General features: G+C 28.3%; 1 protein-coding gene across 1 annotated transcript in view; it reads left to right on the forward strand.

Moving 5' to 3' along the window:
• The window catches only part of LOC124927540 (UDP-galactose transporter 1-like), a 32,676-nt gene extending 24,377 nt beyond the window's left edge, over nucleotides 1-8,299 (forward strand). Inside the window, exon 5 of the mRNA XM_047467975.1 lies at nucleotides 8,108-8,299. Coding sequence (XP_047323931.1) covers nucleotides 8,108-8,284 — 177 coding nt within the window. The 3' untranslated portion in view covers nucleotides 8,285-8,299. The remainder of the gene's footprint in view (nucleotides 1-8,107) is intronic.
• The last annotated feature ends 6,890 nt before the right edge of the window (nucleotides 8,300-15,189 follow it).

Raw genomic sequence — 15,189 nt, forward strand, 5'->3', positions numbered from 1 at the left:
TTAGCTTATAAAATTAAATTTTAACAACATAAAGAACAAATGTGTTAATAATCAATATATTTATATACAATAAAGACTTAACTTTATTTGTTGATTTTTTTTATTCCTTAATGTGAATCATTTTCATTTTTGGAAATGAACATCATCTCTTTCGCCAGCTCGTATTTCTGGAACATCAAAGACAAAAAAAAAAAATTGATGGCGCAAACTATTTTTTTTTTAATAAAGGAGAGCTAACATTATACCCCACATCCATGAACCCCCGCTTAAACTCAAAACGCTTCCAGTTGGAATCGAACCCGTAACCTTTTGGTCTCTTAAGCCGACTCTTACCACTGGGCTACCTTGGTGTGCAAACTCTTAAATAGCTTAGCACAAAAAAAATGTTTTAAGATTGTGTGACAATTTATTGATTAGAAAATTATTGATTTAAATCATAAATGTGTGTGATTTAAAAAAAAAATAGTACCAACATGAATGTGGGGGCAAATAATTTTATTGATAATAACACAAAAATAATTGTCTATATTATATAAAAAGATAATTTATTGTTAGAGAAATATATTCTCTATAAAAGATAAAGTTGTGCAACTTTATAAAAAGAAATAAAATAACAAGAAAATATCTTATTTATATTTGCTGAGTTGGTGCTCAAATCGATATTTAAAATTTGAGGATTTTGAGATCAAGATACACGTCATTTCTTTGACATAATTTCATAAAAAATTTGAAGAACCAATGTCTTAAAAATGATTTTATAAAATAGAAAGAGTTTATTAAGTCGTTGTATGACTCATAACAATTATTAATAATGATATGAAAATTTGATCATACTTTGATTAAAAGTGAAGGTGACAATTATATATATCATGAAGACAATGAATATTATTTCACTACGTGTCTTTTGTACGATATTTTTATCGTTGAGAATTACGATAAAAATGAATAAATCTATTAAGGATGTGAATGCACTACACGAAATATCATGTTGTTATCAAATATATTGATATTATTAAATGAAAGACTTTACGTCTAAAAATGAATATGTTTACACTTAGAAGTGCAATCTACGTTTGGAAATCTTCTAAGAAAATTATGATAGATAGATTAAACGTTATAATCTTTATTTTTGACTTATGTTGAAAAATAAAATATTTTATGCAAAATATATAATCGTTTACACGAATGCAGAATAATTTAAAACATTTGTCTACTAGTTAGCCAAGTAAACAATATGTTAATAAAATAAATTGTTTAAATGGTAAGCATGTACAAATGACTTTGCTTTTTATTAGAAGATTTTCCAAGATTATCTAAGAATGTACCAACAGAAATTTATAATTATTATGATAATAATTTTAAAATTCGATAAACTTAGAATTTATGACAAGTCTAGACATAAATGTCTTAGACATAATGTCATTAAACTATACTCTCTAATAGAGTTATCACATTTGACTATGTTAGTCAAAGATAATATTGTAGATCCACTAATCAAATTATTGAATAAAGAGTTAGTTTGAATTTTTTTGTGAAACATGAACCTACTATAAGTTGGTATGAAGGAAAACCCAACCTATGTAGACTAGAGATCCCAAGAACTAGGTTCAATAGGATAACCTAATTGTACTGACTTGAAAAGTTATTATTGAGGATTAATCCTATAACGAAACAATATATATTTTGACGAGGATAAGAATATCGATTTTAATGATTCTTTGTGAGCAAAGAGATCACATATGTGAGGGAGAAGTGAGTCCGCTTCGAAAGAATTGCACGGTTCAATTCTAAACACTCTCACAGACTCAAGCGCATGTTTCATGGCCAAAACGGACACAACCATGAGAGCTTGACAGGTATCAAAGAGAATTCTATGTGAAAGTTTGTAATCCTTACACAAATGACAGAATATTTCAAGAACACCGAATCTACTAATCGGCTAGTAAAGTTATATACTTTCATAAGGGAAGGTTTAAAGTGTTACATCTACCTATCTTATGTAGAATTCAACTGTTGAACTTTTCACGGGGTTAATCTTTCAATTTCCATTATTGTGGGGGATTTTTGGAATTAGGTTAATTCCATTAATGAATGAAAATAAGATTGTGAATAAATAAAATCAAATAAAATTCACACAAATTCAAACGTGAATTAAAGGTGAATTTTCCAAATTATAACTAAATATTAATTGTTTAATTAATGTTTAATTCCTAATTAGAAAATTAAAGTTTAATGTTAGGATAAACATTCAACTTTATTTTTATTAGCTAACATTGAATAATTAATGTCTAACATTGCATTTCAGCAAATCAACGCAGCGATGTTAATTAGTTATGGATTAATTGACAAATGAATGAGCAATATTTATTGCTAATAAACATTGAATGATTTTGTTTGAAGGTTTAATTCTCAACAATATATACCCATTCTTTATTCATTTCACATCATTTCATCTTTTATTTTTTTTCACTCTATAATTTCAAAAGCCTTCTTCATGTTTTGTGTGTGTTTTTCGAGTTCTTCGCTCGATTAAGGTATTTTATCAAGTTCTCTGCATAGTGATTCTGATGCTGAATCACTACTAGATTCGTTGTACTCTAAGAGACAGTCATATGTGATAAGCTTCAACACAAAGGAAGACGGTTGAACTGTTTTAAGGGAAATGTGCTAAGCACACGTCTCGAATCAACATTGTATTTGGTGATTTCGTTCTTCTTTATATTTAATTTAATTTATTTGTAACATCATTTATATATATATATATATATATATAAATATATATATATATAAATATAAATATATATATATATATAAATATATATATATATATATATATATATATATATATATATATATGTTATTTTAAGAAAAATATCTAAGAAGGCCTCCAAGCTATAATTTATGTTTCTTACTCTCATATGAGAGAACATTAAATGTTGAACTTACCAATACTCTTCTTGGGCCTCTATAATTGTTAAAATGTTGAAGTGTGATAACGTTGCAAATTATGTGATTGATAATTCTTTAAAACTAATTGTTGATAAATCTGTGCAGCCTTAGTAGAAAGTCATTGCTAATAATTGTTGACAATTTTGTAGGAATATGGCGTCGCAAATGGATATTCTTCTTGTAGCGCAAATTAACCCTATAGATAAACAAATTATGATTCATTTTAGTACTTAGATAAATGTTTATGCTAACCATTAAAGACAATAATACCATATTAATGGAAATTCTCATCATATTGGATTGTGCCATTTTCTTATCTTGTCTGCCTCACCAAACCACATGGTCCATTATTGCTCCACAGGATTTAACATGAACGCATTTCTCAAATTACCTACTTAAAAGAAAACTATATCAAAGAACAATAAAGACGATATAATAATAAAAAACAATGCTTATAAAAAAGGAGTTTTATTTTTACAGATACACATATGAGTATATGATGGATGAGGAAGTCAGATACAGAGTGACACTACCATTTACAAGAGCAGGTTCCTTTTTATTACGCACTGAAAACCTCGAGATAAGGATTTTTTCTGAGATCTCAAAGTTACCATATTATGGAAATTGGCATGCATCAATACAGAGAGGTTTGGGCATTACAACATAAGAAAAAGAGCTAAATTGTGGGCCTAAACATATACTCAAAACCACTTAAGATGACCAGTTACCATCAAAACCCAAATGCAGATATAAATAGTTGCATTACCAAGAGTCAGACATTATGTTATACATCTAAAAGAGAAGAATATCTAAACTTCAAAAGGTAGTATATATTTTTAGTGTGTTTCTAGGTCATCTACCTAATCAATTGCTATACTTTTGGAAGGTTTTTTCTCCAAATCTTCTAAAACAAAAAAATGGCAAACACAAACATTTCTGTTTTGATTTTAGTTTCTTTAGTCATGGGTTTAATACATGAAGATGTCAAATATATAGTAAGAAAATCCAAATCAACAAATGTCTTTGAGTTTTAAATATGGTCCAAGGCGGTTGCAGGGAATTTTGAAGTGTTTTAATCCCCATTTTTAATCCGTCCATGTTCCTATGAGATTTTGGCTGTCAGATTTGATTCATAATTGTTTCTGTTTCACTCATTCACACCAACTGATCTTAGATCAATGTGGCAATACATTACTCATACAGGTTTGCATGCAAATTCTGATTTTTGGTGGGTAAGGTAGAAAGTTAAAATAATCTAATCCTACTATACACTAAAACAAATGAAAGTAGGAAAGTCAAATAGAGATAGATCTTAAGGCAATATATATAGCTTAATCAAAATTAATTTGTTGATTTTACCATTAATGTACTTCCAATCTGAATAAGAATTTAAGAGATGGGAGGTTCGAATGTGACTGTGGTGTTTCAACAAAATCATCAATATTTTTAAAATAAGATTGTTGCAATATTTTTATTAATTATTAATTATTAAGTTATATTTGTTTTATTAATTTTATATTGTTTTATCGTTATCATAAATACTTTTATTTTTATAATTTGTTTAAATTATTTATAAAGAGAGTAGTTATATTAAAATAATTATATATTAATTATTTATAAAGGTGATGATAATATTTATTATATTATAAAAAAAAATAATTTAAATAATTAAATTTATAATATATTTAATAATAAGTTATTATATTAATAAATATATATATATATATATATATATATATATATATATATATATATATATATATACATATATATATATATATATATATATATATATATATATATATATACACACGTGGAATTAAGAGTTTGAATTGTAAAAGAGGCTAATTTAAGAAAAATGAAATAAATGATACTAGTTTGAGAAGTTAAATTTTAAATGATACAAGAGACCATTATATAAAATTTTATATTTTAAGGAAGATATGAAAGTGCAACTCTAGAGTTTTGTGTTGAATCTCAACTCTTGTTCGCTCTAGTTCATATAGACTTGCCATATCATAATTATTGATTATATAATAATGTACGAGTTCTAAAGAATGCATACTAACTAGTTTGCTCATTAAGGATGATGATTCTTCTACAATACAATTAATTAGATATATATTATTCAAAAAATTACATATTTTAAAATTTTTAAAGGTAAATATTTTTTTATTTGTTATGATTAATGTCTTAACGGAATTTATATGAATGATTTGTGAGCAGTTTTTGAAATTTATCTGTTATTTCTTATTTTTTTAAAACGGTTTAACACCATTTTATTAAAAAGCCTAAAAAGTGAAAGAGTCAATAATCAAAATTACACAAACCTTAGTTTTGATTACAAGGTGACAAACAAACGACCCAAATATTTCTGAATGGTAGCAGTCAAACTACATTACAAACACAAATTATAATGAACAAAGTTTACAATCTATCTATCACAACTTGTGTTGTCTATATGTCCGCCTTTTTGATCATATTGTCTTCTTCCACGTCTCATTCCTCTCTCGTTCTTTATGAAGGGAGTTTGAATTGAAGCAGATGATGATATATGTCTGCTCCCATTGTTTAATCCTCTTCGGTATGAACCCGTACTAATATGATAAAAATGTATTATTCTTTAAGATTTCAGGACTTTTGTCACTACTTTTCTCTACTTCAATTTTACGTATTTTAAGATCAACAATCTTAGTTTTCTCTTCACTTTTCACCTCTGCTTTATCTTTGCTTTCATCTTCTGCCTCTTCCTTTTCATTGTCTTTAGGTTTATCTTATTCAACATCCTCTGTTTCATCAATTTTATTGTTTTCTTCATTATTTGATTCTACCTTACTTTCTTCTTCTACAAGATTGCTTTCTTCCTTTTCTGATTATTCCTTAATTAGTCCTCCGCATTTATTCTTTGTTGTTTCCTTTAACTTCCCCAATATGCGCTTTGATCTTTTATTCTTCCGTTTCATTTTTCTATTTTTCTTCTTCTTGACTTTCAATATTTTATGCTATTCCTTAATTGTTTTTGCACATTTAGTGCTAACATGTTGGCAATTATTATAAAAAGCACACATGTGTGAACTCTATTCATATGAGATTTCCATGACTGTAGACTTTTCTTTCCTGTCAACTATTGTTATGTTCTTTGGCAACGTACTTCGATGATGCACTTCAATGCTTATTCTAGCAAAGGTAAGTTGATCTCTTCCTTATGTAATTGAGTCCATGTATAATTGTTTCCCCGATAAACTTGCAAAGTGACTTAGAACAAATTTGCAAAGTGACTTAGAGTTTCTGTATAGTACATATGTGTTAAGATGTTCCAAAGCTTAAACCATATGTGGGTTGTTTCTTTGATTTACTTAGCATGTTCAATTCTTCAGACCATTTCTCCAGCTTCATACAGTTGAATTTAATTTAAGTATGCCCATGTTTCAAAATATTTATTATCTAAGTTTGATCCCTTATTCAATTATAGAAAATAAAGATCATGTATATTTGCATAAACCTTCTCTAGTCCTTTCTGCTCCCATTGTTTCATTAAGATTTTATTTGTGACTGAGAATGATACTTTGTTCTTCCTTATGTATTTACAACCACTACATTTTCCCATCCTTAACACATTTCTTCTATACTTCAGTTGGCAATTTATATTCAAAAGGATTGAGTACCTCAATTTTTGTTTTAACATCGCCCAAATATACTTTTTTTATAAGCAAAATCATATATAAGTGTAATTGCTCATATAAGTGTTTGATTTAGGTGACTTCATCAGCTCCATCATTATTTCAATTGACCAGTTTACTATCTTTTCAACTCTTCCTTATTTAGTAAATTTCAGTCCTTAAGATATTGTACATTCAATTGGACGGTTGTTTGCTACATTTTATCTTTGTTAAGTAAATCTCTCATTTCTTTGCGTGCATCGGAGCTTTGTGATTTGATTTTTCAGTCCAAAGAGATTTGTTTTTTCATTGTAACCAAACTTCCAAATTCCTTATTTTTTTCCCTATTTTTTTTGTTGCATTTTTTATAATTTTTAACAGCAATTGGTTCCTTACCTTTTTTGCATTCCTGTTTTACCTATTAAAGCTAATGCCTTATTTGATGTAGGTTAATTCCAAATAACCCTCTATCGAATCAACATTGTACTAAAAAATCAGCATCACTCAAATCATCAACTATAATATCAAAGTACTCTCTATTTACAAGTTATAAACCATTATATCTTACCCTACTGTATTTTTATCCATTTAGTCCCAAATAACCTAATTTTGTATAACTTACATCGAACAATATTATTGGAAAATAACTTATAGGCCTAAATAACATTAAACATTGTTAAATAGAGGCATTCTATGTTTGAACCTACCAAACTAATTAACCTTGAAGTTTGTATTAATAAAAAATTTCACAAACTTTTAATTATACTACACCAAGTTAGTATTGAACTTGCGACCTGTTCATTGAACAACTAAACTATCATGTCATGTTCAATTGGTCCTTGAGCTCTTCCTGGGTTGAAATAGATTTTGTGAGTGCCACGTTTTCGTTATTCTTCCTCGTGATTTAGATTATTTACTGGGTTATCATGTTCTCATTTTTTTACTGCAATAAAACATATTTAGGAAGGCCAAAATAAATAATTACAAACAGAAATACAATAAAAGGGGATATTGCAAACATCAATATCCCCCAAACATAAAGAGTGCCTTGTCCATTTACAGATTTCATGGTCAAGAAGGTTGTAAAAAAATAGTAATAAAAGAGCATGAATATTTAGTCTTCACCAGTTGTGATATGCTTCTCTGTTTATGTATTGTGCAGCATAAACACAGTGTATTACATGGCTCCATTTGCAACTATGATCTTGGCAGTACCTGCACTGCTAATTGAAGGATCAGATCTTATAATATTGTTAAAATCTCATACATCCATTCTCCCATCCCTTACCATAATCTTTGGTTCTGGAGTACTTGCTTTCTGCCTTAACTTCTCTATCTTTTACGTCATCCATTCCACAACGGCAGTGACATTCAATCTCGCCGGAAATCTTAAGGTGGTTTAATTACTAGCTAGTTACACTTTTCAAATATAAGCTTTCTGTTCATGATCCAATTGACTTCTTATATATACCCTTCTTTGGTTATTGATATTTTGTTAGGTTGCAGTTGCAATTACATTTTCATGGCTGATATTCCGAAATCCTATATCAGTCTCGAACGCTATTGAATGCGGGATCACACTTGTTGGGTGTATGTTTTATAGGTATGTAAGGCACATGCTTTCCCAACAGACACTAGGAACGCACCCCGGACTCCACACACTCCCAAGAACTTGAAGGAATTGATTCCGCTTGTGAACAACGATAAAATAGATGACAAGGTATGAGAATAGGTTTTCTTAGCTATGGTGAAAATGGATATATATTTTATATATACTGTTTTGATGGGAAGAAAAACTGTAAGTTTCCACATACTGTACATATACTTACTCACAATTTTAGTGTGAATACCATACTTTACCATTTATTTTATTTTCATTTTTATTTTTTTTTATTTTTTTGGGTATACTTACACAAAAAAATATATATATATATATATTATACATTATTATCGATATACTTATAATATCGATAATTTTTTCCATTAAAATAAATATATTAATTTATTTAATAAATATTTCATTCTTAAAATAAAAAATTAAATATTATAAATTTACATAAAACAAAATATATATACTTTATTTTAAATTTATTTATATAAAAACATTTTTTACCATCACAATATTAATATATTTTTTTTTATCACAAATCATTGATTGTATAGAAGCTAATAATTAATTAAAGATTAATTTGATTTTTAAAATAAGTATTTAAAAACTTTCTATTTATACAATATGTCATAATAATTTGTTGAAATAATATTAAAAGATTTATAGATATTAATTTTAAATTATATAAAAATTTATAATATAAACCATTTTTAATTTATAATGATAAATTATAAAATTATTTTAAATAAATGTAATTAAATGAATATTAGTTTTTCATACTTTTTAATTATTTTACAAAACTATTAATTATAAATTAATAAAATTAATAATTATAAATAAACAATTATTATATATAATATTCTTTTTACATATTTAAAATTTCTTAGATATTATATTTGTAATAATTATATCAATTTTAAAACTTTTCTTTAAAAAAAATTTAAATTTATATTATAAAACCTATTTTTTAAATTAATAACATTTAAAAAATAATATAACATTATAATTATTTTAAATAATGAATTCTTATGTATAATTATTATAAAACAAATTAAAAAAGTTATTTATATTTTGTAAATATAAATATCTTTCAAATTATTTAAAAGTAAAAATAAAATAATAATTAAATGATTAAATAATATTAATAATTTTTATAGTCTTAAAAAATATTTTTAATCTTATTTTTCAAAATTATAAATTATTATTTAAAATTAATATATTTATAAAAATAAAAAATAATTATATTTCAAATAATTGTAAAATTAAAAAATATATAAAATTAAATTATAAATATAATAAAATAAAAATATAATTATAAAATTAAAAAATATATATAAAAATAAATTATGGATATAATAAAATAAAAATATGGAAAACTTATTTTAAAGAAATTTTATTATTAATTATAAGATTTGTGTTTATACATTTTACAGTTCTTCAAAAATATTAATTGAAAATTTAATATTGTTAATAAATTTATAATATGTATTATTAGTTATAATAATACAATGTTGTAATAATTTGATAAGATAATATTTGTCTAATAATTTGATAAGATAATATTTAAATAAGTTTATTTGTTAAATTTAAAAAATAATAATATTATATTGAATTAATATATTTTTTTATATTTATTATATTTTTCCATTCTTTAAATAAAATTTCATTTCATTTTATTAGATTTTGAAAAGTTAACATATCTATAAAATAATAATTTAATATAAAATTAGAATAAATTTGGTTTAAAACTTTATATATATATATATATATATATATATATATATATATATATATATATATATATATATATATATATATATATATATTTACTCTAGAACTATTTTATCTAAAATATAAAATTTATTAAATTATTATTATTATTTATAAAATAAAATTAATTTTAATAATATTAATAAATATTTTATCAATAAATTAATTAAATAATATAAATTTATTATTTTTAACCTAAATTAAATATTTTATTTTTAAAATATTAAAATTAAATAATATATATATATATTATTTTATTTCAAAATAATAACATTTTATAATATATTTTTAAATAATTAATTTATAAATATAAAAAATGAATTATATATATTTTAAATATTTAATTTTATATTAAACATTCATATATTTTAATAAATCGTTTGTATATTAATATATATATATATATATATTTAACATTTATAATATATTATTTTTTTAATAGAATAAAATTAATTAATTTGTTATATTTTCTTAGATCATTATATATTATCATTCTTAATTTAGTATATATACATAATAAATGTTTAGTATATCCATAGTAAATGTTGAGTTAAATTGAATATAAAATTAAAAAAATATATATTATTTTGATGTACAATTATTTTGTATAATTAACTAATTTAAACTTATAATTAAGGAATGATAGGAGATAATGTTTTCTATAATTTTTTTTATTTCTTCTATACTTAAATATTATGTGTTTTTGTTATATATATAAAATTATTTATAATTAATGAAGAATATTGTTCTTAAAAGAGATAAAATATTGATAATCATATATGTATATATGTAAATGTAAATAATATGACGGTGGATACACTCAATTTTTGCTCACTAATTTAATATTTCAAATAATTTTGAGTTTATAAAATTATTTTTCTAAAACTTCTTTATGGGCTAATTATACGAGAATTAAAGATAAATTTTTTATTGAAAATAATGTCTATTGAATTTCAAAAACAATAAATTTTGAATAATTTGTGAATAAATTTAAATTTCACAAATGAATATATAAGTTGATAAATAGATTAACTGAGACAAATATGTATTATTAATGTTATTTGTATATGAATTGGTATAATAATAATAAGTTAAATTGTCGGAAATTGCCGACCACCTTGTTGCATGCGGCAAGACGGGAGAGTCAGTATCCTGAAATAGGAAATGCCAAGCGTGGAAAGGCAAAACCCAGGAACGAATCCCAGATCTACCCACTCCTATTAATATACTAAAAGTATCTATTTTTCTTCATTTGAAAATCCACTAAACTATACCAATTCAAAAAGGAAATAAAGCTAAACAATAGGAAAAATATACATTTAACTCTTACAAAAGTAGCACCATGTTCTTATCTAGCCCAATAATCCTCAACTTCTAGAGGTTCAGGATCAACAGAAACACAGCTTCCCAAAGAATAATTTATGTCTAAGCCAAATGCCTAATGCCTAAAATGCATCCAAGTCCAACAAACACAAGCCATCTGCCGAAGAGCGATAACCAACACAATATTCCGATATTGGTTTCAACAATTGACCAACACAATATTCCGATATTGGTTTCAACAATTGATCTAAAATTTACAGACAATATAACCAATGTACCTACCATCTTGAGAGAAGACAATGATAACTTGTTACACAATAAACTCAAATAACGGTCAGCCATATTTTAAATAATAAATTGAATGTTTTTTTAAGTTTAGTCTTTAATGGTGGAGATCTCAAACGTTTTAGCAGTTTTAGTAATCAGGGGTCAGCCTTAAATGTTGCTGTTACAGTTTTTTGTCTTTAATTGTTGTTTTCATTTTTTGTACGTTTTGTTTTCTGTTAAGAGATTATAAATAAATGTGTGTGTGCTGAATATGAATATGAATATAAAGTAAGAGAGAAAAAAAAAATAAAAAAATTTATTTCAGTCTTATAGAAGAAATTCTCAAGACTCTTTCTATCTCCTCTTCCTCCAAAAGTTTATTTTTCTCAAATTGGTATCAGAGCGCCATGGAAAACAAAGCGTTGGGGCAGATACCACTGCCGCGACTCACCAAAACCAACTTTGATAATTGGAGTATTTAGATGCGAGCTTTACTCGGTGCACAAGACGTATGAGAAGTAGTCGAAGATGGTTATGAAGAACCGACTGAAACGGGAAATCTTTCGGCGACTCAGTTGAGGGCGTTGAAAGAAACACGAATGAAAGATAAGACCGCTCTCTACCTCCTGTTTCAAGCGGTAGACGAGTCGGGTTTCGAGAAAATTGCAGGTGCAGAAAACTCGAAGGCAGCGTGGGATATTTTAGAAAAGGTTTTCAAGGGTGTCGATCGAGTTAAACACGTGCGACTTCAAACTCTTCGAGGCGAATTGGAGGCCATGAAGATGAAGGAGTCAGAAGGAATTTCGACCTACATCACACGTGTGCAAATAGTGGTGAATCAACTCAAACGCAATGAAGAAACCCTCTCCGATGCAAGAGTTGTGGAGAAGATTCTACGGTCATTGACCGAGAATTTCGAAAATGTCATTTGTGCAATCGAGGAATCAAAGAGTCTGGAAGAGATGGTCGTTGATGATCTTGCTGGTTCTCTTGAAGCACATGAGCAACAGAAGAATAAGAAAAAACAAAAGTTGCTCGAAGAAGCCTTACAAGCCAAGGCAACCATCAAGGAGGACATAGTAATGTATGCGCAACACAATTGAGGAAGGGGACGCAGTCGTGGAGGTCATGGTCATGGCCGCAACGGAGGCCGAGGACGTGGAAACAATTATGAAGAAAAGGATCAGTCAAGCCAACAAAATTGGCGTGGGCGAGGACGTGGTCGTGGGAGAGGCGGCTGGACAAATTATCCAACTGTTTAATGCTACAACTGCGGAAAGCATGGGCACTACGCAAAAGAGTGCAAGTCAAACGTCGAATGTTACAACTGCGAAAAATATGGGAACTATGCAAAAGAGTGCTATTTTGAAAAAAGGATAGAAGAGAACACGAATCTGGTCGCGGGAGAGGAGACAAGAGAAGTCGGTGTTCTCATGATGGCCTATAAAGACACCACTTCCGACAAGGAGATGTTGTGGTATCTCGATACTAGAGCCAGCAATCATATGTGCGGGAACAATAATTTTTTTGTGGAGATACAAAAGATAAAGAATGGGTACGTGTCATTTAGGGATGAATCGAAGGTTCAAGTAAAGGGCCGAGGTAGAATATGTTTCTCACAAGACGATGTCAAAGAAGGGTCAATTGAAAATGTATACTTTGTCCCTGACTTGAAGAGTAACATTATTAGCTTGGGGAAATTATTGGAGACGGGATACTTAGTACTCATGAAAGACCGAATATTGCATTTAAAGAACGAAAAAGGAAGGTTGCTTACACAAGTTGAGATGGCCAATAATCGAACGTTCAAACTCAACTTGAGAAACGTTCGAGAACAATGTCTACAAATCAAAATGGTAGATAAAGCCTCGTTGTGGCACTTACGATTCGGACACCTGCACTATGGAGGCCTACAGGAGTTAGCAAAGAAGGATATGGTTCACGGGCTTCCAGACATGGATTACACTAAGAAATTTTGCGAGGGATGTGTACTCGACAAACAAGCAAGGAACTCATTCCCAAAGAAGGCGAAATATAGTGCAAGGAAGTCTCTCGGACTGATTCACACCGATATATGCGGCCCAATCACACCTAAGTCATACAGCGAGAAGAAGTACTTTATTACATTCATTGATGACTACACAAGGAAAACTTGGGTTTATTTTTTGAAAGAAAAATCGGAAGCATTCGAGGCATTCAAGAAATTCAAGGTATTAGTGGAGAAGACGACTAGTTTTTTCATCAAGGGCATACGGTCAGATAGAGGAGGAGAGTACATGTCAACCGCTTTCACAGTCTATTGCGAGGAACAAGGGATCAAAAGATTCTTAACGGCGCCCTACTCACCTCAGCAAAATAGCGTGGCCGAAAGGAAAAATCGTATTATCATCGACATGGTTCGGTCTACGATGAAGAGCAAAAACATGCCGAAAGAGTTTTGGGAAAAAACGGTGCAATGTGCCGTGTATGTCCAAAATCGATGTCCGCACGCAAAATTGGCGGATCTAACACCACAAGAAGCTTGGAGAGGACAACCTCGAGAAAACCATTTAAAAATGGAGTGGAGTTCTAAAATTATTAAAATACTTTTGGATTTTGAATAGCGGAACCAAACATGCCTTAGGATTAGGATCCTAGGGTTTGGGTCCGCTTAGATTGATTCGGGCTTAGTCGGGTTCGGTCTAGACTAGGTGGTTTGGATCGTGGTTTGGATCATGACTTGGGAACTTTTGGTCAACAGATCAAAGGGTTAGGCTCGGGATTTAGGAGGCTCAGTCTTGGACTCGGGCTGTTTAGTCATGGATGTGAGTCCTAGGTCTAATGCCAAGGTCCTAAAGTTAAGGTCCTAGGGTTAAGGTTGGGGTCCATCGGTCCTAGGCTAAGTGATGACTCGGTCCTAGGGTTAGAAACATCAGTCATAGGTCTAGTGTTAGGGTTAGCTTTACTAGTCCAAGGCTAAAGACTCTCAGTCCTATTCCACGGTCCTAGGATAAAGGCTCTCGGTCCTAGGTTAAAATAAGGTTCAATCATAGGTTAGAAAAATTACTACTAAGCTAAGGGAAGGGCTCGGTCCTAAGTCAAAAAACTCGGTCAGATTCCACGATCCTAGGTTCGAAAATTTGGTCCTAGGCTTGGTCCTAAATGAAGAACAACGGACCTGGGTTAGAAAATTCGGCCATGGGATCCTCAGTCCCAAGTCAATTTTCTCGGTCCTAATTTTGGACCTAAGGTTCGTTTTCTCGGTTCTAGGTTTTGACGTGGGGTCGTTTTCTCGGTCCTAAGCTAAAACCTTAGGACCGAGTGTTCTTATTTTGGTCAAAATTTCAGAAGTCTATAACTTTTGATTGGGATCATGAAATCATGATCCATAAACTTGAGTTAGTTTATATGATTATGAAGAAGAAAGCCCTAACAAAAATCACGATTTTAGAACCTTTATAAAGATCAATTTCAAAGTCATTTATAGGTCAAATTTTGGGATTTTTAAATTAGACCATTTCAAGGTCTAATTTTTGTCAATTTTCTTTTAAATGATGAATATAGTTGAACACAACCAAAACAAGAACATCATTCAAACATTAAAACAATTTTTGAAGATTGAATTAGAATCCA

This window comes from Impatiens glandulifera, chromosome 2, assembly GCF_907164915.1.
Source record: "Impatiens glandulifera chromosome 2, dImpGla2.1, whole genome shotgun sequence".
Classification (NCBI taxonomy): domain Eukaryota; kingdom Viridiplantae; phylum Streptophyta; class Magnoliopsida; order Ericales; family Balsaminaceae; genus Impatiens; species Impatiens glandulifera.